Genomic DNA, 22,534 nt, shown 5'->3' with positions numbered 1-22,534 from the left:
GCTTTTCCTTGCTTTGTTGTTTCTCTCTTTGTTAATATCTCAGCCTGCTCAGTTATATCAATAAGATTATGAGAAAGAAAAATAAAATCACAAGGAAAGAACTGGTGATATTTAGCATTTTTTGATAGGAAAAAGTATGAGGACTACAAGTACTGTTCAAGTAGTTTCTGCATTTAAGTTGCCTATAATGACGCAGTTATTCTATTAGGATTGGGTTTAGTTTTTTTTTTAATAGAGACTTTAAGGTAAAACTTGGGGAAAAAAAGAAAGTAACAATTTTTTAGCTAGGATGGTTGTCATTTACACTATTAAGTAGAAAGATTCACACTTAAAGTCACAATAGTTTTCAAAATGAATGCATGCTCAAACCCCTCCTTATGCCACTGTAAACTCCTAAGTTTAGCTCCACAGATTTCCTTTAAGAAATCTTTATTTTATACCAAAGCTAAACCAAATAAAAGCAAAGTGGATTATAATAAGGCAGAGATTTCACTGATATATAAATGTGTGCATCTTTTGGCTTTGTGGTCACCTTGACAAATAAACTCTCGATCTCCCCAGTGCAGCTGCCTGGGAGCAGCATCGCGTCTGTGCTGCACACAACAACTTCTGGAGATGTTTTCAGGCGTTGCTATATAAAGCTTTGAACATTCTGGTACAGTCACCATCCAAGTGAGTCAGCTGAGCCTGAGTCACTCTGATACGTGCCATCAAACTGAAAGGATCTGTCTTTTGAGATTGGGTTTGACATTCTTAAATTTCCACCTGTTTGGGTGCTGGTGATGGAGGTGAGGTTTCAGTCTTCAGCAATAAGTAAAAATAAGCAAGTTTTATAACCACTTTGACTTTTTTTGTTCCTTGATAGAAATAGGATTTAAACAAAACAGAATAAAAAAAAATGCTCTGTTTGTGTGTGTGTGTGATTAACATAATGACAGCCCATGGGAAGGTTTTATGTACATTTGTGTGCACAGGCTCTTTTCCCTCTGTGAATACAGAAACACAGAGCTGTTCTGACTTGAGGTGGCTTCTCCTAGACTGTTAATCACACCCCCTCTCCCCCTACAGGACTTGGAAAGATTGGCACAGCACCACTTAAATTAACTTTACACTAACAAAGAATTTCTCCAATGCAAGCATCCCTTGTTTCACTGTTGGGGCAAATCCACAATCCTCTTGTGCCTCTTCCCAATCATAAAAGGGAAAAAATTGCATGGATCCATGCACAGCTTTCACAAATAACATTACATAAATTTCATAGAAAGACTGATGTACCTACTCATACAGTGTATAATCCTTCCTTCAGTATTCCTCCAGATTTGTTTCTTCTCCTCATACATTTTATTCTCATTTTGTTGTACATTCCTTATCATGGTTATTAGGCTTTAAGATACCCTTGACAAATATATAAAGGGCAATATTCCTCACTGGCATCAAATTATGTTTAGGATTTTTTGACTTAGTAGGTAATGTACCAGTAAAAGAATAATTAATTCCTGAAGGACTGTGCACAAAAACAAGCATACATTTTCTGAGAAAGTGAAAAGTTTAACTAAACAGAAAGTTTATGAATGATCATGCTGTCATCCAACTGGATCAGTAGCCTTTTTCATGTTGTTTACTAAATGCCAGGCAAATCAGGGCAGCAATGAATCACATGGTTCCAGAATTAACTGATGACTTTTGGAGAATTTTCTTTCCCATGAATTAAGGCTTTTGGTAAAGAGGAGGTACAATAATCAGAATGCAAAATGCCTTGGATTCACAGGTTCCATTGGCTTTTTACATCCTGTATCTTATACCTGTAGATATTTCATGTGACTGGATGTGAAGCAATGCATACTCAAAGTGAACTATGTAAAAGTCATGAAGAAAAGAGGAATGTCTTGTAAAACTTACCTGAGGAGATTCTTAAGTATTAAGCACTAATTTCATAACAAAAATAGTCAAATCTGTCTAGAAAGTTTATTAGGCCAGCTATGGGAGACCCAGTTCAAAGATATTACCAAATAGCATACACTACTATGGTCTGTGGAAAACGTGTTTCCTTAAGACATGATCCAACAAAGCAAGACAAAGAAAAAACAAAAAAGTTTTGATGTTTGAGAATTTATGGATAGTTTCTCAACTTAATATATTCTTTCATGTCAAAAATCTTATTGTAATACAGGTGTATTAGGTGTCAAAGGAAAATATGTTTCTGTGGTACTTTTTGCTCAGCTAGCAACAGAGAGTACTGAAAAACCTGATCTTCTCTGCAATGGCTCTTATGTCACTTGTACCTCTGTGGGGTGGGGTGGACATTGGAGATGAGGTTCAGTCTTGTATTTCAGGATGGCAGAACTCCACAACAGGCACTGAAAATCTGTGAACATTATTTGTTTACAGGTCCAAGATAGATAGGGGATGAGGAGACCCAAGGAGATGCACCTTGTCCAATTCCCTCTGCCATGCAAATAAAGTACTTGGAAAGAAAGTCAGGATGAAGGAAATAAAACTTAAATAGCTGAATATCTGAAGTCACTGTCTCCCATGCATATACAGTGTCTCTGCTAAATGTCTTTGCCACTAATACAGGGAATCATTTTCCCCACTGAACTTAGAAAATGGCTCTTCATCAGTCATATTGACTTCTGCTTTGAAAGCAAAACCAAACAAGGTGGTGCCTTCAGCTTCTTTGCAGAGCATATCTATAAGTTTGCTGTCCTTGTTCTTTGATCTGTCTCCCTTTGTGCTCATTTTTCTCTGTGACATCCCCTGCTACCCCCCCTTAGAAACAGCACTCCAGTTGTCTTCCACTGTTGGCTAAAACACCAATTACTTTGGCCTTGTCCTCATTATTCATGATTAATTTATTTATTTTTTTATTCATCTAGTGTATTTCTAAACAGTTTTGTTTTATTAAATTTCTCACAACTTGCTCATTCATTTTGCACCCAGTTTCATATCCGTTTTCATGTTTCTTCCACATTATTTGCTTAGAGTAACCTTGTTTTTTGTGTTTTAGTGAGGTTTGATACCTTAGACTGTTAAAAAACCTAATTTCATTAGTTTATTTTAGACTTTATATTTTATATATTATTTTATACTACATGTATAGTAGTATAAAATAATATATGAAATATAACTATATAATATAAAATTATACTACATGTATAGTAGAAAAAAATAATATATAAAATATTTTCTCTCTGCTTTGGGATAAACTATCATTTTCCTTTTAATACAAGATTTTGAGGAAATGTACTTCCCACACTCATTTGTCCCTTTGATTATCTTCCCAACAGACTCTATCTACCACTTCCTTGAGATTGAAGTGGTCTCATCTTTTCAGCTATTTTGCTGCATTCACTTCTTTCTTTCTGGGCAAAGTGAGTGCTCATGTTTCAGCAATTGATCACCCAATTTCCTTTCTTTTACTTGCTATTAAAGCAGCATCTCTGTAAGTGTAGCATCAAATTGCATGCATTCTCCCATGCGTTAGAGCTGAAACTTAGAAGAGAATTCCCCCGTTTCAGACTGTTCTATTGATGCTGGACACACAAATAGTGAAAATGAACACTCCACAGGAAAGAAAATGAGGCCCTAAACCACAGTTAGGATATGAGACAATGCATTAAAAACATCAGTACAATCAAAACAATGACATAGTTATGACCACATACCAAGCAGAAGAAAACAATTCATGAAGGGCAGCAAACTTCAGCACAGCCCACCAAGAGCATCGTCCTTCCAGGATGTGAGCCCTCAGAAAGTTGGAAGCTTCTGTGCTTTACACAAACCACTCTTTTATAAAGACACAGAGATTCCTGTCATTCTGATCCTTTTCAGGAAATGTTCCTCCTGCAACCTCTTAGACCCTAGGTTGTTTTCCATGGTCTAGCTTTCTCTTTCTGAAGGAAAAGGACAACCACAACACTTCCTCTCTCTCCATTAAAAAAACTAGCAATTTCACATAAAAAATAATATTAAAGATTAGAAAATGTAATTTTAGGTCTGATGTCAGTTACCACATGAAGGTCACATTATTAAAATATCTGTGCCCTGTGGAGGAATAATTTAGGTGATTTGATACTACAACAATTTTTATTCTTGCTAGTTAGGCAGGCCACTACAACTGACTAATAACAACACATCCAGAAAGAAAAGATGTCATAGCTGTCTTAACTTTCCTGGCCTAACTGCACCTCATCATGTCAATACTTGCAGTCTGGTAAAATAATACAATTTCCTCTCTTCTTGTGCAACGAAAGCTCTCAAGAGACCACATAGGAACCTTCTGCCATTTCATTTACCACAAGAGATTTGTAGCTACCCAGAAGATGATAATCTGCAAAACCTTCTGCACACATCTTCCCTATTTAACAGTTATCTGATCAGCCACTGAATAAAAGAGTAAAATAACCTTTATATTTTGCTTATAAAGAAACGAAGCATTACTAGAAACATATGAAAAGCTGTAACAGAAAAACCCCCAACAGATGGGGGTCAGGGAGGGGAGAGAGAACTTTTAGCTCATTAGCTCTAGTGAGATAACAACACCCCTAAATAAGGAATGCCTTAAACTGTAAAGGGCTAACAAGGGTGAAACATCACAGTGCTTCTTTATTATCAAGCAAGATTTCATCAACAGAAATTTCAGTGCTGAGACACCTAGCCTGTTTTAAATGGTAGCACCCAAAATAACCAGCCTTAAAAAGGTCACGTTTATTTAAAAATAGCTTGCTTGCATTTTACATTAAAGTTAATTTACTAACCTTAAAAAATTAAATGCAAATGTATACAAATAATTTAAGCATCCTGTCAAAGTTCACATACACACTGCTAGAGTAATGGCAACATTCAAGATCATATGAAATCTTTCTTAAGCCACCTATCTATCACCCTTTGGATTATTCTGTTAAATATGTACTCAGCTGAACACTTGCACCCTCTCTTCAGCAATTTCTATCCTTGTTAAAAAAAAAAATAAATCAAAATCAAAGCTCTAATTTCCTCTTTATCATGTGCTTCCCAGGCCATAACAAAGAAGGATACTGTACCTCTGATGCTGGTGGCTGTTGCCGATGTGGTTGTGCTGGCTGTTAAGGCTACATTGGTTGTGACTGTTGCAGTGGTAAGGGAGGGGATGACAGTAGTGGGAAGCAAAGTGTTGAAAACATCTGGTGAGTGGAAAAAAAAAATATAAAATAAAATCATATCATGCAAACAAAGGAGAACCATAACAGTGGTGTAATTTGTAAATACAAGTATGTTGAAAATGACTAAATTAAAACATGATTAACATAAATTATTACAGGTACAACAGGGTACCTTTAAATTCTTGACATTTATCACTCTCAATTTTTATAGTCAATCTTTGAGTACACAGAATTTAAAACTCTGTTAAAATGACCACATTTCCACAGAACGAGAGAGTGACAGTTTAAGTGACAAGAATCCATTTCTTCACTGAGCCATTTTTAAATGTCTCACATAGTAGAAATCATATGCAGATGAAACATGCTGTGTCAGAGTGGGAGATGAAAAAAAACAACACCATCATGCTAAAATAAACACACACATGTTAACGAGAAATGGCTGTATGTTAAAACACCCACTTTCAGACAGACTCAATGAAGGGAAAAAGGGGAGAAAATTCTACTAACTATAAGAGCTGCTTTTTCCGGATTGCTTTTCTTCTTCCCACACATTTGCTTAAGACACAGTTGTCTGCTAAGATCCAGAGCAGAGTATATTTCAAAATCTTTACCCTAATTTGCAGGCACAGTCATCTTTCAGTCATCCTTAATACTTACAATTTATTGTTAGTACACATCGGTATTTTTCTAAAACACCTTCAAACTAAAAATCAGAAATTATAATAATATTATTGATAAAAAAGCATGCATGCAAGTCAGAAAAAATTCATACAAAAAATGATGATAGCATCTATAAAACGCTTCAGGTTTTACTCAAGCAAGTGCAGGACTGCCAGAAATAGGAGCATGACTGCTTCTCTGCAGAGGAAGCAACAACACCTGATGCAGAATGCTCCAGAACAGATCAGATCATAACCAGATGTACACATAGAAAATACTTTGATTACATTGCCAAAAGCAATAAAAACCAATAGTACTTTGCCTATAAGGTGATTGAAGGTTTTAAAGAACAAAAAACAAAAGCTCTGAAGAGAAGTAGAGAAAAGCACTTCTGAGAAGACTAAAGCATCTGACATTTTTCAGATTATTTATATGGCAGGTTTGAAAGGGAAGGACTCTTTTCGCAGCAGTTGATGGTGAGTAACCCATTCCATACTGATTTCACTGAAAATATTTCTGAAGGGTGCTATTCAGTGCAATAAAAGAGCAAAAGTATGACCCACAATCTGTCTTCCCTTGCTTTGGAAAGAAATGCAATTGGTCCCTGAGTACCATCAATTCAGACTGAAATCAATGGAAGCTGAAGTAGCTCAGAGCTTTTCAGTATTGGGCCCTACGAACACACTTCAGACACAGAATCCTTGAGTTCAGCATTGCTTAATTACTCTCTTAAGGCTTCAAAGTAGCATGCTTACCTTATTTCCATGCTGAATGACAGATCATTTTCCAAATTTAAAAGTCTCCTTGCTAGTTATTCTGTAAGTCACCTACTATTTTCTGTGTTCCTCTAGTTTTGATAAAAAAATATCACTATGCTCTCTGGACTCTATACCTGTGTGATGTTCTACTTCTGAAGCCATCAGAAAACAAAGATCCATCTTTCATCTCTACACTGATTTTTAATCTAATGTACACTGATATTTAATCTAATTCCCAGTATAAAATATTCTCAAGACAGAAAAATTAGAACAGGCTTTTTAAAACCCTCACAGTTGTAGCCATATTAATCACCAGGAATAATGATAATATTACCTGGAGTGTACCACAATAATGAAATAGAACTGAGTATAACAAGCATTAGAAATAAATTAACATGTTAAAAAGACACATGTCACATGTACTGATCTATGCAATTTCTTCTCATAAAGGGAAACTCCTTCCCTGATAGGTATCTGTTAAAAATTAAATCAAAGAGAAAAAACCCCACCTACTTCATAAGGAGAGCAAAACCTTGCTTATTAGGAAAGCTGTATACATCATTCTTGTACGTAAAACTAATTAGTGTGACTCATGGTTCCATTCATTATTTTTCTAAAATACCAATTACTTAAGACTGCAATGACAAGTTATGGTTCTATGACAGAGCTATCCAAACTGCAAGCATGCTGTTTACCTATTTTACCAAATAATAGCTTTACATGAATCACTGGTTTACTTAGAACTTTCTGGTTTCTCTTGAGATTAAAGCATTTCAAACAAGATTTCTTGTTTTAAATGAAACGCTACTTAGGAAGTATTCTAGCTAACATGAACTAGGATATGTCAGTGTTTTTATGCAGATGTGATCTCATCAGATTAAGAATAATGAAAACTTATGCAGATATTAGTTTCCTGATGAAAGTCATAAACTGTCATGCCAAACGACAAAATGGAAGCCGGGCAGAAGCCAGAAAATGTGTTTTCTCAAAAGGGATGCAAAAAGAAGGATTTTTTTTTTTTTGCCAACAAGCATTTGGTTTTTTTGTAGAGTGAGGTGAATTTCATTGTGCAAACTACTGCAGTCTGTCTGCTTTGCTCACAGCAATACCAGGACTTGCTCCTAAAGACCCCAGCATAAGAGAGAAACCAGGAATCAGCAGCCTGAGGAGCATCACATTGTCCAGGCAATGAAATTTAAGTCTGTTCAGGACTCTAGAAAGGTTTGGTTTGTACCAGCTTACATTCAAGGCTCTTCCCATTGGAATACTCCATTAACAACAGGAGAGTCTGCAACAGGAATGTAACCAAATAACTCAGAGCTCTCCAGACAACACTTTTTGGAATGCCTGGATCGTATCTCATCCTTAAACCCTACTCTGGACAGCACTGATCCAAGCATTCTGAAATGATCCCCACATTGAAAAGACCTGTGTGTAAGGCACCTGCTGAGTCGGACAGAACGACTCCTATCAGTTCTTCCAAGATTTATGGATTCTTGTGAAAACTTTGTCTTTGCCTTGAAAAGGCTTCTGCATAAGAGAATACAGAATATGCAGTTCAAGAAATAAACCAGAAGCAATGTCCAGTGTTCCTCAGTCTCTCATCTTGCATTGCAGGTGTAGGAAGTAAATGAGTCTGGGAGGTCCCAAAAGCACACAGACTATGGATAAAAAAAAAAAATTATACTTAATAGCACAGGCTTCTGTTTAAGCCATAAGAATCACTGTGATTCATAGAGGGTCTGCTGCTCCATTTCATGCCAGAAGAGAGAATTACAATTTGACCTGTTTTTAGTCCTGCAGGACTTTTGGTAATTTTTTTTCTTTTTTTTTTTGAATGCAAGGCAAACCTATCTTATTTCACTTGCAAGGCACACGCTGTCACCCAGAGCTCCCTGCTGGCAGCTACTCAGAACATGCTATCATAGGGACAATGTAGATTTATCCTCTTGAGCTTTCTTGTCAGGGAGGATCTTAGCAGAATGGATTTGCAGATTTCTGCCCAAGAAATCTGTGCTGGAGTGAAACTAATTTCTACTTCCTTGTCTTGCAATTTCTGAATCTAGTTGTACACAATGTTCAGCTGAAAATGAATTTTTCTTTATGCCTCTCATGCCACTAAATACCAAGGATCATTATGACCAAGAGACCTTGCAGAGCGGAACTTTTTAATTCAAGTAGCCATACCCAAATCACGGTGCCAGATTGCTATTTCAATAATACTAAGGTATTAATCCTTAGCCTCCTGTGAAGCAGAAAATAGCTATATTTTGCAGATGGGGAGCCAAAGTAGATAGAAAAGCCATGCTCAGGAGATCTAGAAGTCAAGCAATAATTGTCTCCATTAATTTTGAAACCTCACTTCTAAACTGGATGTTTGTTGACAGACAGATATTCAGTCAAAAATCCAATAATGTAATTAAATTGGTATTAACTTCATCATCTTGCTAGCTCTGAAATGCAAACAACTCATGGAGAACTAATTGTTTCCATAAAAGCTGTTGGAAATAGAAAAGGGGTTGACCTTCATGCCAAGAGACTCCCATGGACTCTTTGTCACTTCTGTTCCACTGGTTAAACAGGTGAGGCTTGAACTGGACATTGAGTAGGAGAGATGGGCTCCTGACCTCTCTCTGGTGGCACATTTGAGCTGAGCTGCAAATGCTCACCCAAGAACCCTCATTTCAGTGAGGCCCTGGCATAATGTCAGAGCTGCTGCAGAGAGCAGACTGAGCAAAGCTCTGGAAAGGTGTTCCTTGTGGCGCTGCTGCTGCTGACACACCACAGGCAGGAGCCAGGGGAGAGCAGCCAGCAGGCACCCTGAAGGCTGATTTTTAGTGGAAAAAGGAGAAACAGGTGAGCTGGGCTTGGTGTGGAAGCTGCTCTACAGCAGAGGCACAGATGCAAACTGCTTAGGAGTGGCAGGGCAGTGCTGGACCAGATCGGCTCAAAGCAGTGTTGAGCCCCACCTGCTCAAAATTTCCTGTTTGCTTCTCCTTCTTGCTTGAATTGATGCAGTGTTCTCCTTGCTAAGGCAGAAGACATCCATCCATTTAAGTGCAGAGACTCTGGATAATTTACTCTCCCTGCCAATTTGGCCCTGAGCATTTTTACTCTCCATTTCCAAAGAAATGAGAAATGGTTCTGTTTAGTTTAGCGGGCTTATGTGAAAGATAGATCTGACCTATTGAAAATATTTGACTTTTTTGGTAAAAACACCACCGATATTTTGACATGACTGAGCACAAATCAGACAACAATAGCTGCAGCTGATAAAAATGTAAAGGCTTTTGTTTGAAGCCTGACAAAAGCTGACAGAAAAATTAAAGGACAGAGTGATAATGATGGATGGTCCTTGCTGTATTTTGACTGAGAATGAAAGAAATTTTAAGTGGTAAACTGAACTGAGTGATGACCTACCTGGGAAACAATCTCACTACTCTGTGAAAAATTTAATCAGTCTGTGATATGTAGCACTAAATAATTTAGCAAGGTTTTAAATTCAAAGGGAGCTGCATTTACCTTGCTTCAAGAAAATGGGATTGAACAAAAGAATCACTCAGCTTGAACATCATGTGCCAATAGCTCCTTAGCACTTAGACTGAATGATCATGAATGCTCATGGACACGAGGTCAAGGGGTTCTTTTTACTAATTGATTCAGATTTATGAAACTCTGAAATGGCAATTATGTGCTTGACATTTTTGCTCGCAAATCAGATGTCATTAAAAATATCCAAACCCTTTTAACAAAAGCTCCATGTAGATCTATATCTTTAGTTATACCAATAAAATCTTCGAGTGGATGAGTTCATATTGCAAGATATACAGTTAGACTAACTGGAAAGAACAATAATTTTCTCTTCTTATGGAAAGTTTTGCAGCTTGTTGCTTCATTTGTGCTTTGTTTTTCAGGTTTTTTCCCCTATTTCAAAAGCAATCGGTTTCAGTAGCAAATGAAGGAGGATGAAGTATTAAATATACAGCAAAAAAGCCTGTGTCCTTCTGTTCTCAAAGAGCCAAGCAAAAATCTGCAAATCTCTGGCCCAAATTCTGTCCTTAGAAAGTTAAGACTATAACTCAGACGAACAAAGCACATTTTAATATTAGTATTTAGTACTGGCAGTATGGTGTCATCCCAAATCACTTAAAATGAGGGCCTGATATCACACTGTGGCACCTTTTACAACACACGCTCTGACCAGAATTGCTTATGAAAAAATAAAAAATGTGATGAATATGAAAAAACAAGGTGTAGTAGCAAGTTATTTCTGATTATGCCATCTCATTTGACACTGAAATATGAAGAAGTTAGCTGCCCTAAATTGTCTAGAAAGAACTCCTGTAGCGAATATCTCATTTATTTTGTGCACCAAAGCAACAGCAGGACTCACAAAGACCACAGGTGTGTGAAAGGCTGATTTTCCACAAGTAAAGCCAGGTCAGGCTCAGGACAGATGTGAGAGCTGCCAGAAAAAAAAAAAAACAGCTGTGGATCTCAGGCAGGTGAGAAGGAAGAAGCAGGGGGATGAAAGTACCTCAGGGTGGTAGGAAGACATGGCAAGGGAGGACAAGCTTGCAGGGCTGAGAGCAGTGACCGGCCTTGTCTTCCCTCCTCCCTCAAGGTGCATCTGCCCAGATCCAGGTGAGCTCTCAGTAGAGCTGTGGGGCCCTGGGCCAGGAAGGCAGGAGGGGTATTTAGGGTATTTAGGTAAAACCCACCCCTGCCACCTTCTGTGGGCACCCTTGATGCCTCAGGTTTTAGCTTTTATATTTTTCAGATTTTGTACTGCTTTAGTGTGCAGCTCTAAACTTCATATTAGGGGATGGAGAGCTCTCTTCACAGAGCAGGGAGACAAAACAATTCCTTCTCTAGCTGGGGACCAAGGACAAATGATCCAAACTTCAGGCACAAGAGCATAAACAATGTGGACTGAAGAGAGATAAACAAGAAGGATGGGACTTCATGGCCTAAAGCTATAATTGGACAATTAACTCCAATATGCTAATGGACCAGAAATTACAAAAGTGTGAGACCCTGTGATCGGTGGTCCATTTTGTGACCATTTTGGATTCATCTTCAGTGTATCCCTGGCCAGGCTCCTCTATTACCCAAGAGGCCTTTTAATAAATACCTACTTTACTCTTTAACTCTGTCTAGTCTCTATTTCAGGTCAGCCTTCACTCTAACAAGCAGAATATGCTAAGTAGAGGCAGCACCCACCCTCCTTGCACAATCAGGATCCAAGATTTAGTAGACACTGGGACTATGTGCTTTGTTATGCTCGTGGGTGCTTGCTAAAAATTCTAATAGTAACAATAAACACTGAAAGGAAAGGTCTTTTGTTTTTCTTAATGGATATTAAGACATGACCTTTCTGCACAGCACCAGATGTTGCCACAAATTTGGCTTTGTCACCTGGAGACTGGAGCAGTGTGCTGCACTCACAGCTGGCGGAGCTGCACAGAGGGACCCCAGGAAACCTGAACTGAGCATTTCACAGGAAAGCATCTAACATGAACCTCTGAGACTTGCACTGGTGGCTCATAGCTCTCCAAATGTCGGGTCTGGCCTTTGAAGCCCTCACTGCTTACTTTAGGGATCGTTTTGCTCCCCACAGCACTACACTGAATTTGCTATCAGCAAAAGCACTCTGGCTGCAGCTCCCTTGGAACAGGGAGAGAAGTTTGCAATGAAGGCCTGGAGATGCTGGAACACGCTCCCATTTCGCTGCCCGTCACACTCATTGTTTGTCACCAGCCCAGCCATTTAAAAAGCTCCCTTGTCCCTGCTCCCAGTGAAGCAGAAGAATAAAATGTGACATAATGTACTGTCTCACAATATATTTACCTATTGCTGCTCAGTTTTGGTGGGGAAAACTGTTATCTGCAGCATTTGGACTGTAGGAAGCTAATAAGCTGTAATGCCTCATTTCTTAATTTCTAGTTATGCTAAAACCAGGTGACACACATAGTCTTCTAAAAAAGGATAAATTTAACAAAACAATACCTAATTATTTCAATAATTAGATCTTGAAAGTTCTTTTACTGCAAGAAAAATTGAAATTCTCAAGTAGAAAAATTATTTAATACTGAAGAATCTTTTTTAAGCCTTCTAATGGTTATTAGTGCAAGGTTTACCTCTAAGGGCAAATCAAACCAAGTATTCAACATAAACATTGAGCTTTGATGTTATGGATTTATATGAATATAATACATACAAATTTACTCCTGGAGCACTGTAAAACCTAATTTTTTCCCCCAAACTTAGCTCAAGTTTTGTCAGCAGTTAAAAAAAGTCCTTTCCAGTTCAATAGTAGTAATAATAACAAAGCCTATTTTTTTAAAGGAGTCAATCTGTATTGTATAAAAGATCACCATTCTCATTAAAGTAGCTAGAAATACTGCACTGAAGCTTATGCAACTTGCCTGAGTTTGGTAATTCAACAGTTTAAATAAATAAAAAGGAAAAGTTTTAGAGCATTGTTTGAGACCACAGCCTCAAATAAAGATATCTTACTTATAAAAAGGCATATATATATATATATACACACATATACACACACACACACACACACACACATATATGTCTCGATTTTGTTCACAGCTCTACATTAACAAATACAGAAACAATAAAGAATGGACCTCTGCCTTAAAGATTTGTAAGACCATTTTTTGGACAGTACAGACCAAAGTTTAGGAAAAAAAAGACAGTATTATTCCCATTTCACAGCTGGGGAAATGAACACAGGAGAATTAAGTGGAATGTCTTATATTTTACAGACTTCTGAGCTTGACAGGGGAGTTCAGAACAGATCTCCTGAGGCTCATTTTAATACTCTGCTAAAAAAATCCCAAAAAATCAAAACCTCAAAAGAAAACAAAAAAACATTTAAAAAAGCAGTTGTCCTTATACCTGCAGTGCAAATTTCACTGCATTCAGGACAAAATGTTACCACAAAAGCCACCAAACATCTTGTATGAATAAAGCCAGCACAATTTTCTCCAGAAGCACACCATTCTATCACTATTAATATGGTGTTCTAGGCCCATTGCCACTGCTTAAAAATCACATTAAGGCTGTGATGTTCATTTTTATTCTTTTTAAGTAAGCAGACAAGCCATATTTCCTTGTTTTCCCAAGCCATAAAATAGGAGTATTCAAAATTAAATGAAATAAAGTACTGGCAGCTAGCCCTTGAAAACCTATAAGGAAAAGCTAATGCACAATACAAATTCAGACACCCAGCAGCCTTGAACAAAGATGACAGCTTTCTCAGAATGACACTTGACTCTTTCTGCACACACACACACACAAATTTAAAAAGCTCTGACAGAATTGCACTGAGAAGAAAGAAAGAAAGTAAAGAGAATTTTCCAAAATTTCCTTATTATGGGTACATGTTGAAACCAAATGGAGGTAAACAGATTGCTGATCTCTATTTTATTACAGTTGCTACTTTCATTTCTCTGAGAAATTCAGGGCAGATCACTGAAGTTGCTTTAACAACTCCAAACTCATGGCAATAATTCTAAGGTTAGTAAAGAGAGATAACAGGGACTGTAATTTATTTTAAATAAGTTTATTTCAAAATAAAATCAAAGGGTCCAACACTAATCTGAAACACTTTATCACAGTGGGATTGCTGTATCTTATTGAAAATCACCTTGGGAAAGTGACTGGCACTGTGCAACCTAAAAACATAGATTTTTGCACTTCATTGCACTGTCTCTGACTAATACACTTAATTCTCACATTCCTATCACCAAACTACACTACCTGAGAAAATAAGGCTCTATCTTTCCAGCTGTCAATCTTTTTGCTTTGCTTTTTGGGGGTTTGGGGGATTTTTGTCCTCAAAAGAGTTCTATACATGTAGTTGAATTCCTACCATGATTCTTTGGTTTTATATAACATACAACTATGAACGGTGGGATCCCTTGTTGTCAATATTGTCAAGACTTAATTTTGTTAAAATTACCCAGCTTCAGGGTGGCAGACATTTAGTACCTTAACAATTATGCCATCAAGCAGGATAGTTCACCAGTGGAAATCAAAGGGGTTTTTAATAAAGAATACTTGATCATATCTGCTAATTTATTTTAGACAAAGTGATACACAAAGCAGTGCAAAGAGATTGCAGTTCCTGCTCCAAAATGGTGAAAACCACCCAGAGCTCTCCTCCATCAGGCACATCAATGTGTCAGCATCCCTCAATCCTCCCTGCTCCCCACCAATCAAGGGCTGGGAAACCTGCAGAAAATGTAAACTACAAAACCACAGGGGTACAAACAAATCCACTGGTGCAATGACCCACAGTAATATCTGAAGAATAAACACTTTGCCCTCTCCTCAAGTTTTTCCCTGCCAAACTTTCTTCTGTCCTTCCTCCTCTCCTTTGATTTGTTTGTTTCTACACTTGCCATGAGGATTAATAAAGGTAGTTTCAGCTGGAAGAAAAATCTGCCTCAGGCATGAGGTTACCAAGGAAAACATTTTTTTCCTTCAAGGGAGTAAACAAGCAGTGTGGATACCAGTGGAGGGAAAGCAAGGGGTCCTGACTGAAAACTCTTGGGGTCTCTGTCACAAATGACACATCAGCTTACACCACATATCTGGAGACCTTTGCCCAGGAACCTGCCAGGAAAGTCCCTTCACATGGGGTTAGAACTTTCTCAGTGCTTGTGAGGGAACCCCAGCCTGGTCAAAGAAGTCAGGGCATTTTGGGACATCCTCATATGGCAGATTCCAAGTTTCACCAGCTTTGGTAGTAATGGTTTTAATGGCTTTTTGCTTTGTTTTTTTCTCCTTGAACATGAGGATGGGTTTGAGATACACCCTTACTGGCCTCCTGGTTATTTTTGCTGTCTGCTCCGCTTTCTATGGGAATCTTAGAGAAAGATTGATGCCCTGAGCTTTTGTGAAAGCTGCCAAAACACACTGGAATCTCTGAGACAAAGCAAAGTGATTCATGTTAAGGCATAACTAGTCAGAGTTAGATCCAATGCAGAAGGTCTGTGATCGGATTCAGCAATAAAAAACATGACCTTAATTACAAAGCTAAGAGAATTTTATTATATTGCATCAAGAATTCAAGCAGTAAGAGCTAGAAAAAATAGTTTGTGATTGCAGCATAGAGGAGGGGCTAAAGACACCTTAGGTCCCATCACATATTTAGATTGAATCTATGCTGTGAACAGTGATGTTAGGAAGATTTTTGAGTTTGAGATTTTAGGGATATTTCAAATTCTTATCAGTTTCAATATTGAAATAATTAAATGCTGAAATCAAGTGGAGGAATACCTTGCTTGCTCTAAGAAAAATGCTAATTAATGCAAGAAACATTTTATTGAATATTTTTCTTTTATATAGCATATAAATGCAGAATAAGATAAACTCCAGAAAATTCACCAAAAATTAATAATTAAAAATTTAATAGCAAAAATAAAATAGTAAGTACTAACAATTATTAATATCAACTTATGGATGTTAGAAATATTAATGGTTTGAGATAAGCTAACTACTTCTATCTGAGCCTCCATGCTCACCTTCATATCAAGAAGGCTCAGATAGCAAAGTTCTCAAAACTCACTAGGAGAAATGCATATTTGCAGAAGCTTTTCCCTACCCCTCTCAGCCTCCAAGGCATTTACATCTATCTCCAAGAGGATTCACAATCTCAGGGGGAGCAAAGCACAGTTCTGATGTATCACCTGGTATGACCAGTGGTCATTTTAAGCAATATCACTTAGGTCATGTTCTATTTTATTTCCTGGATGGAGTAAAACACTGAGGAACCTATTCTCAAAGGAAATGTAAGTAATGGAAACACCATGTGAGAAAGACAAGGACAGGACACCCTTATCTGCATTCCACCACCTCATGGTGCAGGAAAGGCTTCAATTTAGAAAAAATCACAAAGTCACTTCAATATTATCTTTCTGGCTTGAGTTTCCTGAATAATAAATGGTCTAGATGGAAACAGAAGATAATTAGCAACTGTTAGATCATAATTTTATCATCAGTCTCAAGTGAAATCATTGAGTTAATATTTTCTTCATGAATATTGCATATGGTGTTCATAGGGTAATTTTACAAGCTGGCATCTCAAAGAAAAAAAAGGGTAAATTGAAGTAAAGTTCAGGAAAGTTGTGGGTATCAGCAATAGAAAAGGGTGAAAAATTAGAGAGCAATCTTTGCCACTACATCAAATCAGTGATAATAAACTCAACAGTACTGAAGATCAGTTAAAACAGTCATAAAAGTAAGAGTGACATATTTGGTATATCCACACAATCTTTTCCTTTTCAGAAATCCCATTAGAACTATCATATAACATTTCATGTGCACATAGAAAATCAAATATTTTCAAGAGTTATGTCTTATTAAAGGCATTATCCAAAACCACAGATTTTAGAACACATACAATATGTATTCAAATAGGAAGGAGCTTTACATGTTAGAATATAATGTTAAAGGTTATATTGATATATTGTGTATATTGTTATTGCTCCATTGTGAAAGGGCTTGGGGAGAGATTTCTTCCTGCTGAAATACTGCGCATTCCATTTCAATGATTAATTCAGTACGAAATTTTAAAAAAATCTTTTATATGTTATATTAAAAAATCACTTCATTTAAAAAGTTTTCTTTAATGAGAAACAGTATTTTAATATAAAAATGTAGAAGTGCCAAACATATTCCTCAGAAGTATTAGTGTGGTTTGGAATGTTATTTTCTTGACCTTTACAAAATACTTTTAAGCTTATCTGGAAAAGAAATTTGTATCTTATTTTTCTAAAGTCACCATAAATGAAGAAAGATCAGTTCATACAGCTCAACCATACACCCCACTATTCAAGTATTTATCAACAAAAAGCAATTTCAAAGTAGCTGCCTTGAGAGTGTTCAGGGATAATAGCTGGACAATTCATCCATAAAATTAAGCCAACAACTCCACCAAGTTTCTCGACAGACTTCTCATACCTGAAAATGTCAACTATACACTATTCTTCTTCAGCCCAATAGCAAAAGCTCAATTGCACAATTTCTTAATTCATCTGACTGCAGGAAATTCATCTGCATTGTGCTTTAAAGTCTGGACCACCTCTTCTAGCCCAACCAAAAATCATCTGGAGAAGTCAGCTTTAATGTTGTGGTAATGATTTAATGCCTTAATGTCATTTACAACATTGATGTAAAATTAGAGTATTTCAACACAGTTTGATGGGCTATGCTTTGAAGAAGACTGGGGAAAAGAAGGGTTTTGAGACTGAGAAAGCACTCATAAGCATGCTTTTATTTATTTACTTTCCAACTGAAAGCCCAGGATCCTTCTTTCTACGAGTTATCTTCTGCACTTTTAAATTCATTTTTACTTCATATAAAATGGGAATAGTCAAAACTTTTCACCTTTGTTTTAAGGACTCAGTACTGAGACTTCTTTCTTTTAATTCAAACAAAGATACAAAAAAAGAATAATCTCCAAACTAAAAGGCACACATAGTCACATACAGTGAATTTCCAGTTAAAAGGCCTAAGAAGTCTTCTGAGTCTCATATTCTTGAGATTGCTCTAAGGGCAATGTTGGGGTTATTCACCAAATCCCCCCATAACTGCAGCTATAAATGTTATTATTGTTACATCACACCATGGCTCTGCTCAATTCTCTTTTTATAAAGCCCAAGCTTTGTTCACATAAAGGCAAAATGTTCCCATAGGCAAAGAAAGCCTGAGGTGTGTGTGTGTAAATGAGACACTTCAGCTCAGAAAACTTTAAAGGAGGAAACTTTGAAACAAGTCCAGTCACCTCAACTTGTAGGTCCTTAACACTGAAACACAGAGCAGCCAAGATTACTGATGAGTGTGCTGCTCCACAAGGATGGTGCTTCCCTTCTTTCCCAAAAATTTTATGTGGCTTTTGTTACACATTTATAAAGGTTTATAAAGTGTCCAAAAACACTGTGCAAGATTTACCAGAGGTCTGTAGTGAAAATATTTGCAAACTGAAAGATCTATTGCCTATTCATTAAGCTTAATTTTGAAAGAAAGCAGAATATATCCTCACCTCCTCAGGTTTTTTCAATTTTCTGCTCTATTCAGTTTCTACCTTTACAAAGAGATATGCACAAGTGAGTTCAAAAAATAAATGAAAAAAGAAGTCCCCCTGTGAGGACATCAAAACAAAAATGAAATAGAATAACAAATCTGATTGCTGGAAAATGAACTGAAAAAGACAAAATAATCTGTAACAGATAGAGGTAGAAGAGCTTGAGTTTAATTTCACGTGGTTTGGATTCCACAGAGTTTCCACCAATTTGAAAAAACCAAAAAACCAGACTTATACAGATGTACAAGTGCATGGTGCTGGAATTATTGTCAGGCACAGAAGGTGAATATCTATAAATATATTTAGAGGTAGGATTTAATAAACTAAGGTGTCTGGTGCAGATTTGGCATAGTGATGTTCCAGATATGGAGAGCAGTCAGTCACAGAGATTTAGAACTAGACCAAAAAATGAAGGAAAAAAGGGGAGGGAAAAAAAGACCATGAAAGAAGGAGAATGCATACAGTGGAGAGAATTGCAGGAAATGCAGAGCTTAAGATCACAATTAATGAGAAGTAGAGACCAATGTGGAAATACTTGAGAATCTATTGAAGGGAGGCAGCAAATATAATTTTAAATGCAAACTTCCAGCACAAACAGCAAAAGAGGCCAAATAACTTGTAAGGTTGGAAGAGACCAAGCACCAGGCTTAAACAAACAAAAGTGTGCTTTTCCCTCAAAGCACACAACTAAATTCAGAATCTTGTTGCCACAGGTTACTGTGGAAGCTAAGATGACAAATGTTTTGAAATGGGACTGGACAAGCAGGTGGAATATAACTAATGCTGTAGTTAGGAAAGGTGCAGTGGGACTTCTGGTCTTACACATTGTAGGAGATCTAATGAGGTTGTAACTCAGTCTTTCAGTTGCTTTTATTTGCAAAATATTGCTTGCCCAAGAAAAAAATACAAAACTGAGAGGCTGAAGACAAAGGAATATGTCATGCCACTTTTTATTCCTCAGAGATCCTAAGCTGCTGGCTCAAATGCTTTCCTAGTTAAAATTTGGGCAATAAGAACTGCCTTGACCATCCACAGCTGCTGATTCACGTTCATTTCCACACTGCTCTTCCATATAATTGCTGCACAACACATTATAGCTCTGAATATTTCAATTAATTTAGTGCCTGGCTGCAGATTGGCATATCAGGACATTTCACCAAGGTGCTCTGTTTCAAACAGGGCTGTAAATGATCAACTGCTGCTGTTTGCACTAAGGAGGTTTCAATGATGTGGACTTCTGTCACTCACTCCAAGGCAGGGCTGAACTGAGTCTTTGGCAGTAGCACCCAGAGGTTCTGAACTACTCCTCCAAACACAGCAGCTGTGTCCTCAGGTTGATTATGATGGAGCACCTCCTTCCTCCACTCCAGCTAAATCACTGCAGTTATTACTGGCGATCTGCAAGCAGAGTCTATGTTTTTGAGTTGAGCAACACGAGTTTGACAGTTTGCTCTGTTTGCCGGTGATTAATTACTAGTATTTGGACAAAGGTAAACAAAAATTCTTAATAAATTGGAAGAGAGTGAAAATTGCCTGGGGCCCATTACCAAAGAAAGGGTGTAATATATCTAGCCAGAATGTGCACTTCTAAAGCACTAAGCTTGCCAATTAGAATACAGAAATGACAACAGCTACAGGCATTAAAGCCTCTGCCTTTGTTACTGCATGAAACAAATGCTTGAGCAAACGACATGTCTTGCCTTTGTGCTTCTGCCTATAAACTCTGACTTTGTACCCACCTTCCTGCTTCCCAGAGTACTTTTTGACATTTATTATTAACAATAAAGTTAAGAAAAAGGAAATTAGCAGTCACATTGATTCGGCAAAGCAGCATGAGCATATTTAATAGCCCAAGCCTTTAACCTTATTCAAATAGATTCAATTTCTCTGAAGTCTGGTTTCTTTAATTATACAAAAAAAATCTAAAAATAATTTTTATGTTGTCAGATACTAATTTTATTCGACAGATTTCCATTCATTGGCTTACAGTAATATTTATTTTCTCTGCCATCAGTTAACATCAAAGCAGTATTACCTCATCATCACCACTCACAGTGGAAAAAATACTACTCTTCTGTATAATTTTGTGTTTAGATCAGTCCAGTTAAAGGCATGAGACACTCTTTGCTTGGTATGTATAATTAATATGTATAAATACTTTGCTTATACCTAATATCTAATTAAGATAAACTACATTTTCCATTTTTGGTCAATGTTCTCTCTACTCTAAAGCTGCCAAAACTTTCTCTGAGTTAGGAAGATAACTTAAAGAATTGAGAGAATTAGTATATTGAGTATCACTGAAAGGAGGATTTCTTAGGGGGAGACAAAAATAAAAGAGAGAAGCCAGATGAAGCTCTTACACCATTAACACACAGAAAGAGATAAAAATCTGTTGAAGTGAAAAAAAAAGGAATAAAATGTCTGGAAATCACAGTATATATAAGAAAAGGAAAGCTGTGAATCATGTTGCCCTTCCCTGCCTCTGCAGAGGATACCTTCCACTGATGTCCCCTGTTTCCTCACACAAGCTCCTGTGGGAAATCTGGCATGTACCTTGTCTTAGAAACCTGATACTTTAAGCTAAGAAGTCATAGGATTAATGATCTCTAACAAAGGAGTAGGACAAAAAATTACGTCAACATGTTAAGCACAGGGGAAGGGATGAGAAATCAAAGGATTCTTCCTGATATATTTAGGAAGATAAAAAATACATCCTCTATTAAATAGAAGGATGCATCTCAGAAAATGATAAAAAGTAGGTTTTCTAGCCCCCAGAGAGAGAGAGAAAAAATATTGTATAATTTTAGGAGGATTATGGCTCACTAGAGACATTCATGAATGTAATGAGCTAAAGAAGGGGTAAGGCTGCTTAAATTTATCTATACAACGGACTGTGCTACACTTGATAAAATAATTGCGTCAGTCTCCTTTTTACTTGAAATTAACCTTACAACTCTGAAGCCCAGTAAGTTGTTAAGTACTAAACATCATCTCATGCTCTGCCACAGAACTCTGATTGTTTCAGAAAGCTGGGAAGCACCTGACATTTACCTTCTCCAGTTCCAGCGCTGGAATTGCAGAAATGCAATTAGGAAAACTCAGGTACTCATAACAGAAAAGGTCAGCAATAAGCAAGCTAAACCTGATAACATGTCTAATGTTCTGCCAAACATAACAAAATGCCTCCCTGATAATGAATGATTTTACAGACTGCCAGGAAGTTGATGCAAGATAATCAGATCACCAGAGGACACACCACTGTGCAAGACGGGGAACGGTGAAATATTCTTTGATAGAGTTCTATTGCAAAGTCACTGCTGATGGAAAAAGACCCCCCATTATAAAAGGCCATATTTTCAGAAATAATGACAAAAATAAATTGGGCAGAAAACACAAATGACAGAAGTTTCAACACATGGCAAGTGCAGAAGCCGTTACCTCATCAAAGGCAGAGCACTTTGTGCCTGCAGCCAACAACCACCATACCACTGGCTCTGGGATGAAAAAGACATTTTTTCTTTTCCTCTTCTTGTAGCAGACAATGTAAATAGAAGTTAGAGGGTTTAGTTTTTCTGTTTGTCTTTAGCACAGAAATACTCATGTGGCAGTAAAGGCTCTGTGTTCCTCATGCAAAGACATCCTCCTTATTTGTGTCACTAATCCTACATAAACTAATGGTGAACTTTAAGAAAAATGAAAAGTAACCTAAGTGTTTCTTTTGATAAATGATGTTTTATCAACAGTGCCAATAAATATCTCATTACTGAAAGCAACACTTACGAGAAGTTTTATGCCAAATTCCTAGAGGCAGGTAAATCTGTAGTGAAAAATGTTTCTGATATCTTACAACTACCAAGGAAATG

The 22,534-nt window shown here is 37.1% G+C and overlaps 1 protein-coding gene across 3 annotated transcripts in view; it reads right to left on the bottom strand.

Moving 5' to 3' along the window:
- Positions 1–22,534, bottom strand: part of CADM2 (cell adhesion molecule 2) — a 579,455-nt gene that overhangs the window by 44,937 nt on the left and 511,984 nt on the right. For 2 of the 3 annotated variants that reach the window (XM_054655060.2, XM_054655061.2), the window contains one exon: positions 5,043–5,162. The exons of the other annotated variant lie outside the window; for it this stretch is intronic. In XM_054655060.2, the coding sequence (XP_054511035.1) occupies positions 5,043–5,162 (120 nt within the window). The remainder of the gene's footprint in view (positions 1–5,042; positions 5,163–22,534) is intronic. 3 annotated transcript variants of the gene reach the window in all.

The sequence above is a fragment of the Agelaius phoeniceus genome, chromosome 2 (genome assembly GCF_051311805.1).
Source record: "Agelaius phoeniceus isolate bAgePho1 chromosome 2, bAgePho1.hap1, whole genome shotgun sequence".
NCBI classification, from domain to species: Eukaryota; Metazoa; Chordata; class Aves; order Passeriformes; family Icteridae; genus Agelaius; species Agelaius phoeniceus.
Note: the sequence above shows the minus strand (reverse complement) of the source record. Positions and strands in the feature narration are given on the sequence as shown.